Genomic DNA, 16968 nt, shown 5'->3' on the forward strand with positions numbered 1-16968 from the left:
GCTGTGTTCAGCTGGCATGACCTTCTTCCCTCCTCCTTTGCCCCCTCCCATTGATGCTTTATAAATGTATTAGTGGCTGCATGATGTCACCGTAATGCATTTTGGGAATAGCCATGTGGTTTATACACACTTGAGTTGCTTTGAATGCAAACCTGACATCATACTGAAGGCAGCAGTGAACAACATATGCACAGTAAACAGGCAGAGACTGTCTTATTGATTAACAGATGAGGCCTCTATTATCGATCAAAGCTTGGCGAGGAAATTTATCACTTTTAATTTCAGGGCTGCCAAATATTTCTGCCTCTGAGCCAGCCATTACAGAGACAATTTAAAGGCACAAGACTCCTTGGGAGAGAGGATTTTGTCTGTCTCGCTGTGCTCCGCTCACGTGTCCGTGGAACTGCCTGTCTTTGCTCTCACCCTGGAGAGTTGGGGGGAAGTCAGAGCCTGTCCGGGTGGTCGTGGGAGTACTGGAGCTTTGCGAGTGGGGGCTAGCAGTGGGAGCTGACATTTGTGTTATCCACGTGTAAGGAGGGACCTGGCCCAGAGTCAGCGAGGACAGAGGCTTTCACACGCTCAGCTCAGTGTCGTGACTTCAGCAAGGTGGGGGTGGAGTGGCGGGACTTTGAAGGCAAGCAGATGTGGTCAGGCTTGGGCCGAGGCAGCCGCTTTTACTAGATCATGTGTGCTTATCTGTCTTCATCTTCCTCTGCACTTGTCTGATGGTGCACATCCGGCCCTTTATTTCCTACCTGGCCTCCTTCCTTTCTCTCTGCTTCTCAGTCATTAAAGCGAGAAGCTCCTCCAGCCCACGGTGATGGCTGTTTTCTAAGAACCCTCCGGACCACATCCCTTGGAAGCCTGTGGCATGGTGGGCTCCTCGCCGACTGCAGGGCTCCAGTGTGGGAGCCCACAGGGTGCCCTCCCCTTCCCAGCCCGTGCTTCCCTCTTCGGGCCTCTGCTTCCCCTTTCTCCTTTACGGAGCCGTGAGAGTGGATAGAACCCAAGGAAGAAATACAATTAAAGTCAGATTCCTTACAGATCCACAGAAAATCATTGATGGCTAATGATTTGGGACTGGGGGCAGTTTCTAACTGTGAGGGAGCTGTGACTTCGTCCAGCCCCAGCTTTCCCATCCAGGCCCACTCTGCTCTTGGAGGTGCTTTCTGCATTTCCAGTGTGAATGGATGAAAGGTAGTCTTGGCTGCTACCCTTGCTCACACACGTCATCACTGCTTTGCCATCACTGGGGCTAGAAGTTTTCTTGGCTCTTTCTTCAAAGCTCTCTAAGCCGTATATCAGGTGCTTGGCCTGAGGGTGCCCTGTGGCTTGAAGGGACACCCAGAGGTCACCATGGGATTCTCCGTGCCTCCAGGTGAAATTCAACCCCAGCCACCTAAGGCAAATGACAATATTTATTTTTAAAGCTTTTCAGGAAAAGCGAGTTCATATCCTCCCTGGGGAACTTTGTCACCCACTTATCCGGCCAGTCTACTCACATTTATTGAGCACCTACTGGAGTATCTCCTGCTCATCAGTGGGAAGATAGGTGTCAGACAGAGAAAGTCGAAACCTCCGGAGGACCCCACATTCTAGACTTCCTCTAGGGTCCTCATATTCTTCACGGCAAGAAGCATTTATTGGTGTTGAAGTCTGTGCTGGAACAGCTTGTATTTGGAGTTACATTCCTTCAGTATGTGCTGATTCTCCAAGGCAGAGGTTTCCAAATTTCTAGAAAAGTAGTGGAGCCATTTTTCCAGCCCCAAAGCCCTGATGTGTAAAATAGGCAAATTGAATTTTCACTCAGAGATGGGAGCTCAGACCCCACCCCTGGAGTCTTATCCACAAAACATCTTTGCAAAGATGGAACCCTAGGGAGGCCGAAGGGTACGGGGATTACTCTGAAATCAGGCTCTGAAATGAGGCTGCCTGTGTTTGAATTCACCTTTACTATGTTAACTACTGTGTGGCGTTGGGCAAAGTGCTTAACCTCTCTGGGCTTGAATGTACTCATCTGCTACATGGGGATAATGATAGCACGTACTATATAAATGGTGGTTGTTAGGATGAATGATACATATTAAGCATCTAGCATCATGCCTGGTATATAGTCAAGACTCAGGAAATCTGAGGTGATTTGAAAACAGCAGTGTGGGCTACAAATTTGGGTAAAAAGTAGTTCTGGCTTGTATGAGGCTCTAATACAAAACTAAAACACAGGCATATATAAAGAAGAGTGAAGATGACCAGACACACTGGCTCACACCTGGAACCCCCCCCCCACCCCGCCCCAGCACTTTGGGAGACCAAGATAGGAGGATCACTTAAGCCCAGGAGCTCAAGACCAACCTGGGAAACACAGTGAGACCTCATCTCTAAATAAAAAACAAAAAACAAACAAACAAACAAACAAACAAACAAACAAACAAACGGAATTAGTCAGGCATGGTGGCATGCACCCGTAGTCCCAGCTACTCAGGAGGCTGAGGTGGGAGGATCGCTTGAACCCAGGAGGTTGAGGCTGCTGTAAGCTATGATTGTACCACTGCACTCCAGCCTGGGTGACAGACAGAGACCCTATCTCAAAAACAATGACAACAACAAAGTGCTAAGATGTGTTGAAAGGAACAGAGTGCAGTGGCAGATTGGAAAGGGCAGAAAGGGGCTGGAGAGCTTGATGTCCACAAACTCTGGCCTTGAAAATGGAGTGGGATTGGAACAGGTGGAAGAACGGGACTGAGCATTGCTCAAGCACAGCGACTCTGGGAAGGTCAAGCAGTACCCAGAGAGGGCTGGTGAGGACAGCTTACCTATGGAGGTGGGTGGCTAACCGGGACAGGTTATGGAAGGCCTTGAAGCCAAGTAGAGGAATTTAGAGTCAGTACACATTGGGAGGCATTGTATCTTCTTGAGTAAGAGAGTGTGGGAAATCAAGTGGCCGTAGAGGAACCTGCATGTGTTGAGTAGATTGCGGGTGGCTGGTGGTGTGGAAACCACCTCACGTCTTACAGTGTTCTGAGTGTGACGCTGCAAGGGCCTGAATGGGGTGGTGACTGCAGTGGAATCACTGCACCAAATGCCGTGGAAGAGTACATCTACGAGACATCTTGAAGGAAAAACGCCAAGGCTTGTGACAGGTGACCCCTGGATCAGATAATATAGTAGAGCCATGAAGACTATTAGCCAATGATAAAAAGTACTGTTTCATCTTGACATGGTGGCATTATCACTTTAAGCCTTCTAAATGACAGTTCTGAGAAAGTTTATTAAATTGAGTTGCACTGAATTAATCTTATTTATTCCACAAATATGTATAGTAATAGGTTTCCACTGTGTGTCAGGCAGATGCAGCTGTGCACAAGATGACACGGTCCCTCTGCCAGGGAACTTACCATGTGGTGAGAGAGAAAGATAGGGCCACGGGCATTTGGAATGGAGCACAGCAAGAGCCAAGAACTGGAACATACCAGGTGCTATCGGAGCATAAAGGAGCCTTGCCTCACCTACACATGGGGGCCCGGGTATTGAAGTCGACGCATGAATGATGAATAGGACCTCCAACTGCACCATAGCAGCCAGGGAAGCGTGGGAGAATGTCAGAGGCAGAGGACGTGCAGAAGAATGTGCTCAGGCCTAGCAATGAGGAAGAATATGGTTCCTCTAGGGAGCCCACGTGGTTCAGTGTAGCTGGAGAAAAGAGAGCAAGGGTGAGGTGTGAGAGATGAAGCAGGAAAGAGGAGCATACTGAGAAGTGCTTTGTGAGTCACAGTAAGGAGTTTGAACCTTGTTCTCCAGGCACTGGGGAGTCATTCAGGGCTTTTAAATGGTCAGATGCAGGCAGCAGTTGGGGGTAGACGTTGAGTTTAGTTTTGGACACACTGAGTCGGAGGTCCCGTGTACATCCAGGTAGAGGTATGTCAGCAATTCTTACCTTCCCATAAAGTACAGTTTAGGCAACAGGACACATTTCCCTGCATTGGTATCATTTTTCTCCTGTCCTCCCATCACCTGGAGGTAGGTCTTCAGATCCTCCTTCTTCTTGAGGTATCTAACTTGGAACCCATTTCTGTTTATCTTGGTTATTCTGATTTTGTTTCTCCTTCTCTCTGGAAGAGCCCTAGCAAGGGCATTTGGAACTCAGTTGGGTAAATGTACACCTCTTAGAGGAGGGTCTGAACCATGGATGATCCCTCACTCAGGATTTTCGCAGGTGTCCAGTCCCCTCCCCTAGTGTCCACCTGCACAGTTGTGGCCCAGGACCTCCCCCCTCACCAATGGACTATTGTTCTAGTGGTAACTGCCTCTCCTTTCTTTCAGCGGGTGCCAAAGCCTTTGTCTGTGATCAGTGCGGTGCACAGTTTTCAAAGGAGGATGCCCTGGAGACGCACAGGCAGACCCATACTGGTGAGTTGACTTGGATTCCTATTCTCCAGGTTTTCCACAGTGTTGGTAGCACATGGACATGAACTGTCTGGGGGGCAACCTCTTTTTAGCAAATGTAACATCCGGTAATTTCCTGGCGGAGCTGTGAGTACGGTGGGCTTCTGCCATGTTCAGCTACCCTTGGCTGTGTGGCTGGCCCAGCAGAAGTTTACAAGTATGACATGGCCCCATGAGAATGGCTGTCCTAGATCAGGCCAGAATCTGTCTCTGATCGGCCACTGAGATCCCATTTTCTTGGAGGTATCTAGTACGCTCTTGTTGAGGCCTTTGTCTGTGATGTTACCAAAACATCTTCTTCCTTTGGTCAGGAAATCTGTCACACCCATCTGATGAGACTGAAACCCTCGTGTGGCCATGGTGGGCTGGTCCTCCCTCTGCGAGAGCTGAGACATTGTCTAAAAATCAGTCTGTACACAGGATGCATTTGAACAATATTAACTTACAATGATAGAGCTTTATTTGATTTCAAGGGGATTGATTTCACTGCACCAAAGTCATCTGATCATTGTGATCAGAGTTGTTGTCACCAGATCGTCACAGCAGCTCACACTTAACACTCACAGTGAGGCAGGCACTGTTCTCAGGGCTTTACGTCAGGGATCCCCAACCCCGGGATCATGGACTGGTGTCCGTGGTGGTCTGTTAGCAACCAGGCTGCGTGGCAAGAGGCGAGCAGTGGGCGAGCAAGTGAAACTTCAGCTGTATTTACAGCTGCTCCTCATTGCTCGCATGACCGCCTGAGCTCCTCCTCGCGTCAGAGCAGCAGCAGCAGCAGCATTAGATTCTCATAGGAGCACAAACCCTACTGTGAACTGTGCACGCAAGGGGTCTAGGTTGTGTGCTCCTTATGAGAATCTAATGCCTGATGATCTGTCACTGTCTCTCGTCACCCCCAGATGGGACCATCTAGTTGCAGGAGCTCAGGGCTCCCACTAATTCTACATTATGGTGAGTTGTATAATTAGTTCATTATGTATTATAACGTAATAATAGAAATAAAGTACACAATAAATGTAATGTGCTTAAATCATCCCAGGAACACCCTCCTGTACCCTGCTGTATGTGAAAAAGTTGTCTTCCATAAAACTGATCCCTGGTGCCAAAAAAGTTGGGGACCACTGCTTTACGTGATCCCACCTGGCCAATCTCTCAGTAACACTATAAGGTAAGGTCGGAGGCTACTCTTACGTCATAGATGAGGAAACTGAGGCTGAAAGGAGGGAAAGTGACTTGCTGGAGTTGGTAATGGGGACACGTGTGGTAGAGCCATATAGTTCAGAGCTGAGACTGCATGAGTTTAATCCTGACTGCCACTTCCTATTTGTGAGGCCATGGATAAATTATTTAAACTCTCTAAATATAGATTTCTCATCTGTTAGAAAAGTGGAGTAATATTAGTGTCTACCTCCTAGCATTAGGGTTGTTGTGGGGATGAAATAAGGTATTTTATTTGAAGTATTTCATGGCATGTTTGGCTTGTAGTAAGCACTCAATAAATAGTAGTAGGTATATTTAATGTAATAGATATTTATTGAGTTTCTACAATGTGCCTGGCACTGTTTAGGCATTTAAGATGTACTAGTGCATGAGACAGATGACATTCCTGCCCCTCATGGAACTGAGCTTCTAGCTGGGAGACAGAATCAGCAAATAAGTGTACGATATCATGTCTGCTTAGACATAGTAAGTGCTACTAAGAAAGGATAAGGAGTAGAGAATAATAGGGAGAAAAGAAACATCATGGATATTTAGGGAGAAATGTTGTAGATAAAATGGTTAGAGAAGGCCTCTCCAAGAAGGTGGTATCTGGGCAGAGTCTTAAAAAGAGAAGGAGTAAGCCACTCAAAAATTTTCTGGGAAGAATATCTAAGCAAAGGGAGTGAGCACTTACAGAAGCCCCAAGGCTGGGTCAAGTCTGACAGGTTTAAGGACCCGCATGCAGAGCAGTGGTGTCCAGAGAGCTGGGAGTGATGTGTAGAGAGTGGTGAGGGATGAGGACAGGATCTGGCAAGTCTCTCAGCCCTGGTAAAAGATCTGGGTTTTATTCTGCATGTGCTAAGAGTCCTCTGGAGGATGAGAATATATTTGCAAATCATGTATTTGATGAGGAACTTATAGCTAGAAATAGAAAGAGGTCTTATAATTCAAAAAACATAAACAAATAATCAAATTAAATAATGGGCAAAGGTTTTGAACAGATGTGTCTCCAAAGATAGACAAATAGCCAATGAGCACATGAAAAAGATGCTCAACTGCATTCACCATCAGGTAGATGCAAATCAAAACCACAGTGAGATACTGCTTCACACCCACTACAATGTGGCTACAATTAAAAATACAGATAATAACAAGTGTTACCAAAAATGTGGAAAAACCAGAACTCTCATACTATGCTGGTAGGAGTATAAAATGGTGCAGCCACTTTGGAAAACATTCTGGCGATTCCTCAAGAGGTTAGCTGAGGCAGGTAGATCACGAGGTCAGGAGATCAAGACCATACTGGCCAACATGGTGAAACCCCATCTCTACCGAAAAAGCACAAAAATTAGCTGGGCATAGTGGCATGTGTTTGTAATCCCGGCTACTCGGGAGGCTGAGGCAGGAAAATCACTGAACCAGGGAGTTAGAGGTTGCAGTGAGCTGAGATTGCGCCACTCCAGCCTGGCATCAGAGTGAGACTCTGTCTCAAAAAAAAAAAAAAAAGGTTAAACATAGAATTACCATACGACACAGCAGTTCTTCTCTTAGGTATACAACCAAGAGAACTGAGAAGATACGTTCACAAGAACCTGTACATGAATGTTTATAGCAGCATTATTCATAATAGCCAAAAAAATGGAAACAACCCAATGTGTATCAACTGATGAATGGATGAACCAAGTGTGGTATATTCATACCATGGTATACTGTTTGACCCTAAAAAGGAATGAAGTACCGATACATACTACAACACAGATGAACTTGAACATGCTCCGTGAAAGAAGCCAGATGCAAAATGATTGTGTTCATGTGAAATATCTAGAATAGGCAAATCTATAGAGACAGAAAGTAAATTAGTAGGTGCCAGGGGCTGGGGAAGTTATGAGGAAATGGAGAGTGACTGCTGATGAAGCCGGAGTTTCTTCGTGGAGTGATGAAAATATTCTAAAATTGATCGTGGTGATGACTGCACAGCTTTGAATACTGAGGCTCCTCGACTTACAATGGGGCTGTGTCCTGATGAACCCATCATAAGTTGAAAAGATAATAAATTGAAAATGCATTTAATACAACTAACCTCCTGAACATCATAGCTTAGCCTAGCCTACCTTAAATGTGCTCCGAACACTTACATTAGCCAACAGTTGGGCAAAATCATCTAATATAAAACCTATTTTATAATAAAAGTGTTGAAGATCTCATGGAATTTATTATATCCTGTACATTACTTCAAAACTGTGATGGTTTCCCACAATTATAAAGTTGAAAAATCCTAAGTCAGGGACCATTCTATGTATTAGTTGAACTGTACACTTTAAAAGACATGAATTTTATATTGTATGGTATGTGTATTAGATCTCTGAAAAGTGGCATGGGTGTGTACATGTATATAAATGAGCTCTGCCAGTGTCAGGAAGAGTCACTGGCATCACTCATGCCACCTCTCTTTCATATGTAGATACACACACACACACACATATATATACACACATATGTATACATACACACACATATACGCACAAACAGAGTGATGTGCCCTATGTTAAGCCGTTCTTGCATTGGAGTAAAGAAATACCTGAGACTGGGTAATTTACAAAGAGGTTTTATTGGCTCACAGTTCTGCAGGCTTTCCAGGAAGCATGATGCTGGCATCTGCTCAGGCTCTGGGGAGGCCTCAGGAAGCTTACAACCATGGTGGAAGGCAAAAGGGGAGCAGGCATGTCACATGGCCAGAGCAGGAGCTAGAGAGAGAGAGTTGGGCGAGGGGGAAGCAGCTGCACACTTTTAAATGACCAGTTCTCTAAGAGAACTCACTCATTGTCATGAGAATAGCACCAAGAGGATGGTACTAAACCATTCAGGGTAAACCCATCCCCATGATCCAATTGCCTCACACCAGGCCCCACCTCCAACACTGGGGATTACAGTTCAATATGAGATTTGGGCAGGACAAATATCCAAACTATATCACACCATATAATGACATTTTGGTCAACAATGGATTGCATATATGACAGTGGTCTCATAAGATTATAATACCATATTTTTACTGTACCTTTTCTACATTTAGATGTGTTTAGATACATAAATACTTACCATTGTGTTATAATTGCCTGCAGTGTTTAGTATAGTAGCATGCTCTAAAGGTTTGTAGCCTAGGAGCAATTAGCTGTCCCATATAGCCTTGGTGTGTAGAAGGCCGTACCATCTAGGCTTATGTAAGTGTGCTCTAGGATGTAGCCTAGAAGCTACTCACTAGGAAGTGGAGAACTGGAACTTGACCCAACTCATGTGCCCTTTCCATGACTCCCCAGCTGCCTGCACATTGACTGAGTGTTGTCCATGGGCTAAAAGGCTCAGGATCATTTAGCTCACTACCCCGTCATGGGCAGGGCTCTTTTGGCTCCCTGTGCCCTATTTAAGACAAAATTGTCTAATGAAACATTTCTCAGAACATATCCTTATCACTAAGTGACATTTGACTGTACACACACATGCACACACACACATACATAGCTTTACTGAGATATAATACATACACACACACCCACAGATGCACATTTATAGAGAAAGTGGAAAAGTAGTCCATTGAAGGGTTTTGACTGGGAGAATGATATGACTTGATTTATGTGTTTAAAAGATTATTCTGGCTCTTGTGTTGAGGATTGACCGTAGAGAGTATTGTCATGTAACAAACCACTGCAGTAGTAGCTTAAAACAGTAAAGTGTTATTATCTCTGACAGTTCTGTGGGTAACTGGGCTCAGCTGGGTGGTTTTCACTTGGGGTCTCATGTGGTTTCCATCAGGTAATGGCTGGAGCTGATGTTATCTGAAGACTCAACTGGGCTGGATGTCCGAGATGGCTCCTTCACTCAATTATCTGAGTCTCAGTGTTCCTTTGCATGGCTTCTCTCTTCAGCAGAGTACCTGCATTTGTTGTGTGACAGCTCAGGTTTCCAGGAGTCAGGACACAGGAACTGCCAGCCCTCTAAAAGCTAGGCTAGAAGTACACAGCATTACTTCCACCATGTTGCATCAATTCGATAGTCATAGGTCAGCCCCAGATGGAAGGTGGTGGAAGGCTGGACTCTCCTTCTCAGTAGGAAAGTGACAGAAACCTATAGGGAAGGAGGAATTGATGGCAGCCATCTTTGGAAACAAGCTGCCACAGGGGACTCAAGTGGAAGAAGGAAGGACACCAGTCAGCTGCTGTTAAGATTATTGTCATCAGTATTTCAGCATTCTTGTCCTTTTCTGAGTGGACAACATGCCTCCTAAATGGTACCTTGAGCTTTGGCCTGGAGGGGTCTTGCCATGTCATGATGGGAGGAGAGCTTTACAGGTGAGCTGTCATTCCAGTCAGCGTGTCCCTAGCTCAGTTATAGAGAAGGTGACCTGGCTAGGTTATTTTGCCCAGGGTTCCAGAGCTGCTTGTCATGAAAGCAAGGGGAGGACCGAGTCTCCCAGGGTCCCAGCCATTTTCTTATTGCTAGACCGCAGGTAACTGAGAATCCCACTCTGAGAGTTCTAATCTGAAGGAATGAGCCGTGAGCCAGCTTTGCCAAGCAGCTTAATTCTGTCCATCCCGATTACATTTGCAGCATCAGGGAGCAAGCTGCCCTCTCAGCCAGAGGCAGGGGAGCAACTGAGTCCCCGAGGGATGAGCAGCTGTGGAGGTTGTTCCCAGGCAGACCCCAGACGTATGGAGCACCCCCTGCGCGCCTGGCACCCGCTGGGGATATGATGGTGACCAACTCAGGCACACGCCCTGTTCTTGAAAGAAGCTGAAGGTCTGAATATGGTGGCCTGGGCCCTTTGTTTTCCCCCAGAGATCTTGTGGATGGGGCTTCTCTGCTGGAGGAGGGAGAGGTCAGCTACCGAGTGCCCCCTGCTGATGTTAAGGTAAAATGTGGCTTGCTCAATAGGCCACCTGTGGTGTGTTCAATAGAGATTGAGTAAACTGAGCTCTTGAAAGGATGGGGAGTGGAGAAAATGAATCCAAATTAGGGGTGAGAGACCAAGGTGGATGCTTTGAGAAAGGCTCCCTGCCAGTCTTACTGTGAGTTGTGGGCGAGCTCCCCCAGCAGGGAAGAGCCACTTCCTTGTGTGGGGCAGGTGTTGTGCTCAGTGCCGAGGGGAGATTCAACAGTAGCCTTACCCTCAGAATAGGGCTGGCAAAGAGGGGTCCTGTATGACCCTGGTGACTCTTTCTGACATGTGGCGGAGCTCATTCATCACTCATAGCGCTACTTCCTGCTGAACTCAGGTGGATTTTCAGTTCCCCTAATAATCAATGAGAGAATACAATCTAAAATCTATTTGCCCTCTCTATTCCAGGAAAGGGGACCCTGGAGGAAGGGAGTTGCCCGATGACAGGGAACGCTGAAAATATCACTAAAGCTGTTGGAGTGGGAAAAGCCAGGTGGGGGACCAGGTATCGCTGGGAAGCCAACAGGAGAGTAGGTAGGGAAGCGCTCTGAAAAAGAGAAGGAATGGGCCAGGCATGGTGGCTCACGCCTATAATCCCAGCACTTTGGGAGGCTGAGGTGGGCGGATCACGAGGTCAGGAGATGAGACCATCCTGGCTAACACAGTGAAACCCCGACTTTACGAAAAATACAAAAAATTAGCCCGGTGTGGTGGCGGGTGCCTGTAGTCCCAGCTACTCGGGAGGCTGAGGCGGGAGAATGGCATGAACCCAGGAGGCAGAGCTTGCAGTAAGCCGAGATCGTGCCACTGCACTCCAACCTGGGCAACAGAGCGAGACTCCATCTGAAAAAAAAAAGAGAAGGAATGGAGACCCTGGGACAGTGAAAATAATGCCAATGCCACTTGATATTTTTGCTACCTTAGTTTATAAAACACTTTCGTCTATTATACCCATTTAACAGAGGAGACCATGGGGCCCTAGACACTACCCACTAGGAAGTGGAGAACTGGAACTTGACCCAACTCCAACTCAAGTGCTCTTTCTACTACTCCCTGGCTGCCTCCGCATTGACTGAGCGTTGTCCAAGAGTCTGTAGGCTAAATGGTTCAGAGTGATCCTGTTTAGAGGTCGTTGAGCTCATGGCCCTGCCTGGGAAGAGCTCTTTTGGATCCCTGTGCCCCATTGCACTGTGAAGCCCCAACACCTTGATGTGCACATCCTCCTCCTGGAGTGGGATACAGTTTGCCTGAATCAGATCAGTTTCATAGCCAAGGCTGCCACGTGGGAGTTCATGGAGTGCACGTGTGGCTTTGCATAGGGCAGGTGGTTATGGTGTCGTACAGGTATTCTTGAAACTGGAAAATGAACTTAATGGAAACTATTTCCAATTCCAGTCTATCCAAGAGAATGGCATCTTCACATCTCACCCCTTTTGACCCTGCTTGACCTAGATTTCTGTCCTGGTGTGTGTGACCCCTCCATGCCCCCTGCCCTCAAGATCTTGACGGGCTCAAGCTGGTGTTCTAGGAGGCCACGCTGACGACGGTTGGGCTGGGCTCAGGCTTTGTTGTCACATTCAGTTTTCTGTTTTGGTACAACGAAGACTTTGAGGAGATAAACAGAGATCATTTTACACCTTTTATATTATGACAAATACATATTGCAAAACACTGCTGCTTCCAAAATGTTTGGGTTGCAGAGCAGTGAGGAATTAACAGCTAGGCAGTTCCCGAGATGCTTGTGCTTCATTTACACATCAGAATTTTTTTACACTGTTCAGTGAAATAAAAGTGAGAAAACACACATAGACACACGTGCACACCCACGTGCACACCCAGCGCACCACCTGGCTTCTATATCAGGAATGTCTTAAATTAGCAAGTAGTTCTTTAAGTCCAGATAAACTGATAAATACCATTAATGGCTTAATTTATACCCTGGGTTTGAAATTTGACACACGGACACTATCTTGGCTCAGGAAGCACAAGAGGTTTTGTGCCAGAGGTTTTAATGACCGATCAGTAATATAAATTGCTGCATCACTGAGCAGAAATAGCTTCTCCATGTCATTTGATCTGGAAACTTCTCTGGCCAGGCAGCAGTTAATAAATTTAAAAATAATTACCCTCTTTATTCAAAGTCAAACTAATTAGGAGTGGGTTTTACAAATCATAATGTTGTTCAAGCCACTGTACATCCCCATTTGGGACTTGAACAGGCCTGGGGGCAACAGACAGGATCCGTGGTGTTAATTAGAGGGCAGTGAGATAACTTGGCTGCTGAGCTCCAGGGTAGGAGGCTGGGCAGTCTTCAGCATGCCCTCGGGAGAAGATGGGAGGTCTGAGTGAAGAGGCCACCAGGGTGACCTGTAGGAACCTTCAACTCTTTCAGTCCATCTGTAGGGGACCCAGAGCAGCTACCTATTTGTAATCTGAACATGGGGGAGTTGGGGCCAGGGCTGGTCTGTGTGGACCTGGCAGAGAGACTGAGGGAGTCAGGGAGCAGGAAAGGGGGAATGGGCAAATGACTGCGTGGGGACACAAGACCTGCATGAAGGCAGGGAAGTGGACGGGATGATCTCTAGAGGGCATTACTTCCTAGGAGAGTTTGAGCCCTAACAGAGTGGTGCAGGTTTGTCATGCAAATTGCAGGGAAGAGGAACCCCAGGAAGCCTAAAATCAGGGTGTCAAGTGCAGGGTATTTGGTGCATAGTGACCCAGAACTTGGGATCTGGTGTCAGACTATCTAGATTCCAATTCCAGCCCCATTACAGACTGAATAATCTCAATATAGGCCTTGCGTGGAGTAAGCGCTCAGGAAATGGAGGTGCCAGTTTCTCTCATTGCATCATCCTCGTCTTCCTTAGAGGCCTCTGAGAACATGTATTTCTCCCACTGGGTTGGTGACGGGGAAGGGCCAAGTCAGTGAGGATGGTGATGGAGGAAAAGGAACAGTATATACCTGCTTTGCAAGGCCATGGTGAGGTCTTCCAGGATCCTTGACTGTGTCCTCTGGCCAAGAGGACATTTGCAATGTGCCTGCTGAACTAAGAGTTGAGAGAAGTGAGGGCAGATTGAAGCTCCATACCTTGAGCAATCTCATGGAGCAGATTTGGTAGATCTTAAGGCCCTGAGGTCTGGAATGCCCAAAGATTCCCAAAGGAACCATTCCCTGTTGATATCTAAATACGTGACATGTAAACCCAGGCCAGACAGGCCGCAAAACTGGAATCGAGACTAAGCAGGTATACCAGCCTCCAGGAGCACCAGGCCTGTGCCCTTCCACATCTTAGAGGAGGCTTCAGTGACTGGTGAAGGCTCAGGAATTTGGGGTTGCTGGTGGGGTCCTGAACCATGTCTGCTATCACCAGGAACCTGGGTATTCCCTATCTCTTGACTTCTTCAAATAGAACCTTCTACCTCATCCTACCTTTTCCCCAGTAAGAAAAAGGAGGCAAAGAAGCAGACAAAGATAGCTCAGGTCATTCCTAGGTTTTAGAAGTTCTGAGGCTGGGAAGCTTAAGGGCACCCTCTGCAGGCCCAGTGTACTAGGTTGAACTAGATCCTAGACTTACCCTGGAGCAATTCAGCTCTCTCTTCCAGCCCTCAACCTGCCCTGCAAGGTCTGCCAGGTTAGTGACTCAAGTTTGGTGTCAGAGCAGCCTGTATAGCTGGCTTATCCTGTAGTTCCTTCATTTCCTCGTTCTCTGAGTTTTTAGGTACCTACTGTATGCTCGGTACTTTGTGGACTTAGTACATAATAGTGAACAGAAATTGGGCCCTGCCTTCCTGACGGTTACGGCGTTGTGAAGGAAATGAGCATGTAGGCTGAACTTGCCGCAGGCACAGATAATTCAACAGTTGTACTCTTTTGGATACTTTTGAGTTACTATTTCATGAAGTCTTCACTATAGTCCAAAAATAGAGACCTTTTTTCCTCCCTAATGTTTGCCAGAGAGAAAACTGAGTCCCAGAAAGGTTAAGGAAGACCAATCTGGGGCAGGACTTGAATGTGTGCCTTGGCCTTCTGTACCCCAGAGCCCACGTTAGCATTGTCTTCCCTCCCTGTGGTGGCCTGGCTATCAGCTCTCATGTGCGGATCAATGGATCAAAGCCCCTATTTGAAAAAGGGGGTCACTTAAGAACAAACAATCCAAACTAGAATTAGGGCCCACAAGTTCAGCCCAAGGTTCTCTCCTCTGTGATTGCAAAATAAGTACTTTCTTTTACTGGCCTAGAAAAAGTTGCTTAGTTTCCACATTACTGCGTCACAGGGGAAGCCACTCAACCAGATGCAAATGTTGAGATGCTGGTCCTCATCCACTGTGTTGGCTGCAAGAGTCTTGCAGTCCAGAAACAGCACACCTCTGGCAGCTGAGGGTCTATGCTGCAGATTCTGCTCTTCCCTCCTAGTAGGGAGTGGGCATTGGAGGGAACCCCACCCAAAGGGTCCTCTTGGTTTCAGTGTGAAGGAGGCTAGGAGGCATATACTCTCTCTTCCCCCCACTCTGTTTCTCTCTGTTTCCCTTTCTCTTTGCACTGTGTGGCTTCCCCCTTTGGAGGTGCAGAACTGTATCTCCAATCTTGCTGTTGGCTGCCTGCTTGCACTGGCCCCTCCCTCTCTCCTGATATGTTAATAATATTTGGAGGAAGCTTCAGGGACAGTCCCTGGCTCTGAACTTCAGAGTAGAAAATGAAGTCCTTGTGTGGAGAATTTTCGGTAGTGCGTCATCATGGTGGGGGAAGGGGGTGGGGTGGGAGTAGCAGGCAAGGCAGAGGATTTATTTTATTGTATTGTATTTTATTATTATTATTATTATTTTTGAGACAGAGTCTCGCTCTGTCACCCAGGCTGGAGTGCAGAAGGCAGAGGATTTAAAAGGGTGAGCAGCATCGCTGCTTCCCTCAGGATAGCTGCTGGCCTTGCCGCCTCCTGCCCTGAGCTTGGCACGAGGGACAGTGCTGGGCACCAAGGAGTCCTGTAATGATAGGAAAACTAGCAACTGTTCTGGTTCCTCCTCTCAAGAACAGCCTGCCAGTGGCCGGTCCCGGAGGAGCTGGGAGGGGACCAGATGATGACAAATAACTTAATCTACCTAAACTTTACATGAAAAAAAAAAAAGTCTGAACGAGCCTCAAACCCCTGCCCAAGATGGAGGGTATTGGGGAGGATAGGACAGTGAGTCATCAGAGGGACAAGCAGACTCCATGTGGTTTGCTGTGACCTCCCCATTGAAAACATAATGGCATTTGACTTTTATAAATATCAGAGGTGATTTGTATAGCATTTCACATTCTGTGCCAAGGAATTTAACATGAGAAAGCTCAGGCTCAAGAACGGCCGCGGAACGTCATAGGCACTTTGGGAGGAGGGTCATGTGCTGCTGTTTGTACAGTCAGTGCCCCAGCATAGATTTACTCTTGACCTAATTTCATGCTGTTACTATAAAGGCATGTTTGATGCCTAATATAGAGTTTTATTTTCCAAGCACAGGCTCTCGGCTGTGCTGGAGCCGCTTGCTGTAGAGTAGGGAGGAACAACCCAGCCATCTCCTGCTGGCCCAGACCAACCATTCTTTCTGGCCATTATTCATCCTAGCGGCTCCCAGGGCCCCTCTGGCCACCTTCTGGAGGGGCCCCCGATACTATTTTTTAAATTAATACATTTCATTTTTTAAGAGCAGCTTTCGGTTATAGCAAAATGGAATGGAAAGTACAGAGTTCTCGTTGTACCCCCTATCCTCACACGCAAGTGCACAGCCTCCTCCACCATCAACATCCCACACCACGTCGGCGGTGCATTTGTCACCATCAGTGAGCCCATGCTGGCACATCACTGTCACCCAGGGCCCACAGTTCACATGAGGGTTCCCTCCTGTGGACCCTCTGTACTAGAGACCCTCGTCTCTACTCAAAATACGGTCTGTGGATTTGGACAGATGTGTAAGGACAGGCACCCACCATTGTTGTATCATACAGAATAGCCACTTCACTGTCCTGAAAGTCCTTTGTGCTCTGCCCTTTCTTCACCCCAGCGCATTTTATATGAAGCATCACTCTCCTGGACAGTGATTTGAGGGGATCAATGGTGTTTGGCTCTTTTGGGATTGGAGAAGGAGAATCGATGCAAGGCAGGGTTGGATTAGAAAGGGCTGAAGCTCATTTCCTACATAGACGTCTTGAGTGTCGCTTGATGCCAGACATGGATGCTGGGTCCTGGGATAGCGATGTTGGACATGTATGCTGGGACCCGGGACTGGGATGCCAGACATGGATGCTGGGACCCGGGATGGGGATGCTGGACATGGATGCCACTGGGTCCTGGGACAGGGATGTCGGACATGGATGCCGCTGGGACCCGGGATGGAGATGCTGGACATGGATGTTGGGCC

The 16968-nt window shown here is 47.2% G+C and overlaps 1 protein-coding gene across 2 annotated transcripts in view; it reads left to right on the forward strand.

Annotated features, from left to right (window-relative positions):
• Positions 1–16968, forward strand: part of ZBTB16 (zinc finger and BTB domain containing 16) — a 195046-nt gene that overhangs the window by 123701 nt on the left and 54377 nt on the right. For both annotated transcript variants that reach the window (XM_023208271.1, XM_023208269.2), the window contains one exon: positions 4321–4407. In XM_023208271.1, coding sequence (XP_023064039.1) covers positions 4321–4407 — 87 coding nt within the window. The remainder of the gene's footprint in view (positions 1–4320; positions 4408–16968) is intronic.

Source organism: Piliocolobus tephrosceles, chromosome 13 (assembly GCF_002776525.5).
Source record: "Piliocolobus tephrosceles isolate RC106 chromosome 13, ASM277652v3, whole genome shotgun sequence".
Classification (NCBI taxonomy): Eukaryota; Metazoa; Chordata; class Mammalia; order Primates; family Cercopithecidae; genus Piliocolobus; species Piliocolobus tephrosceles.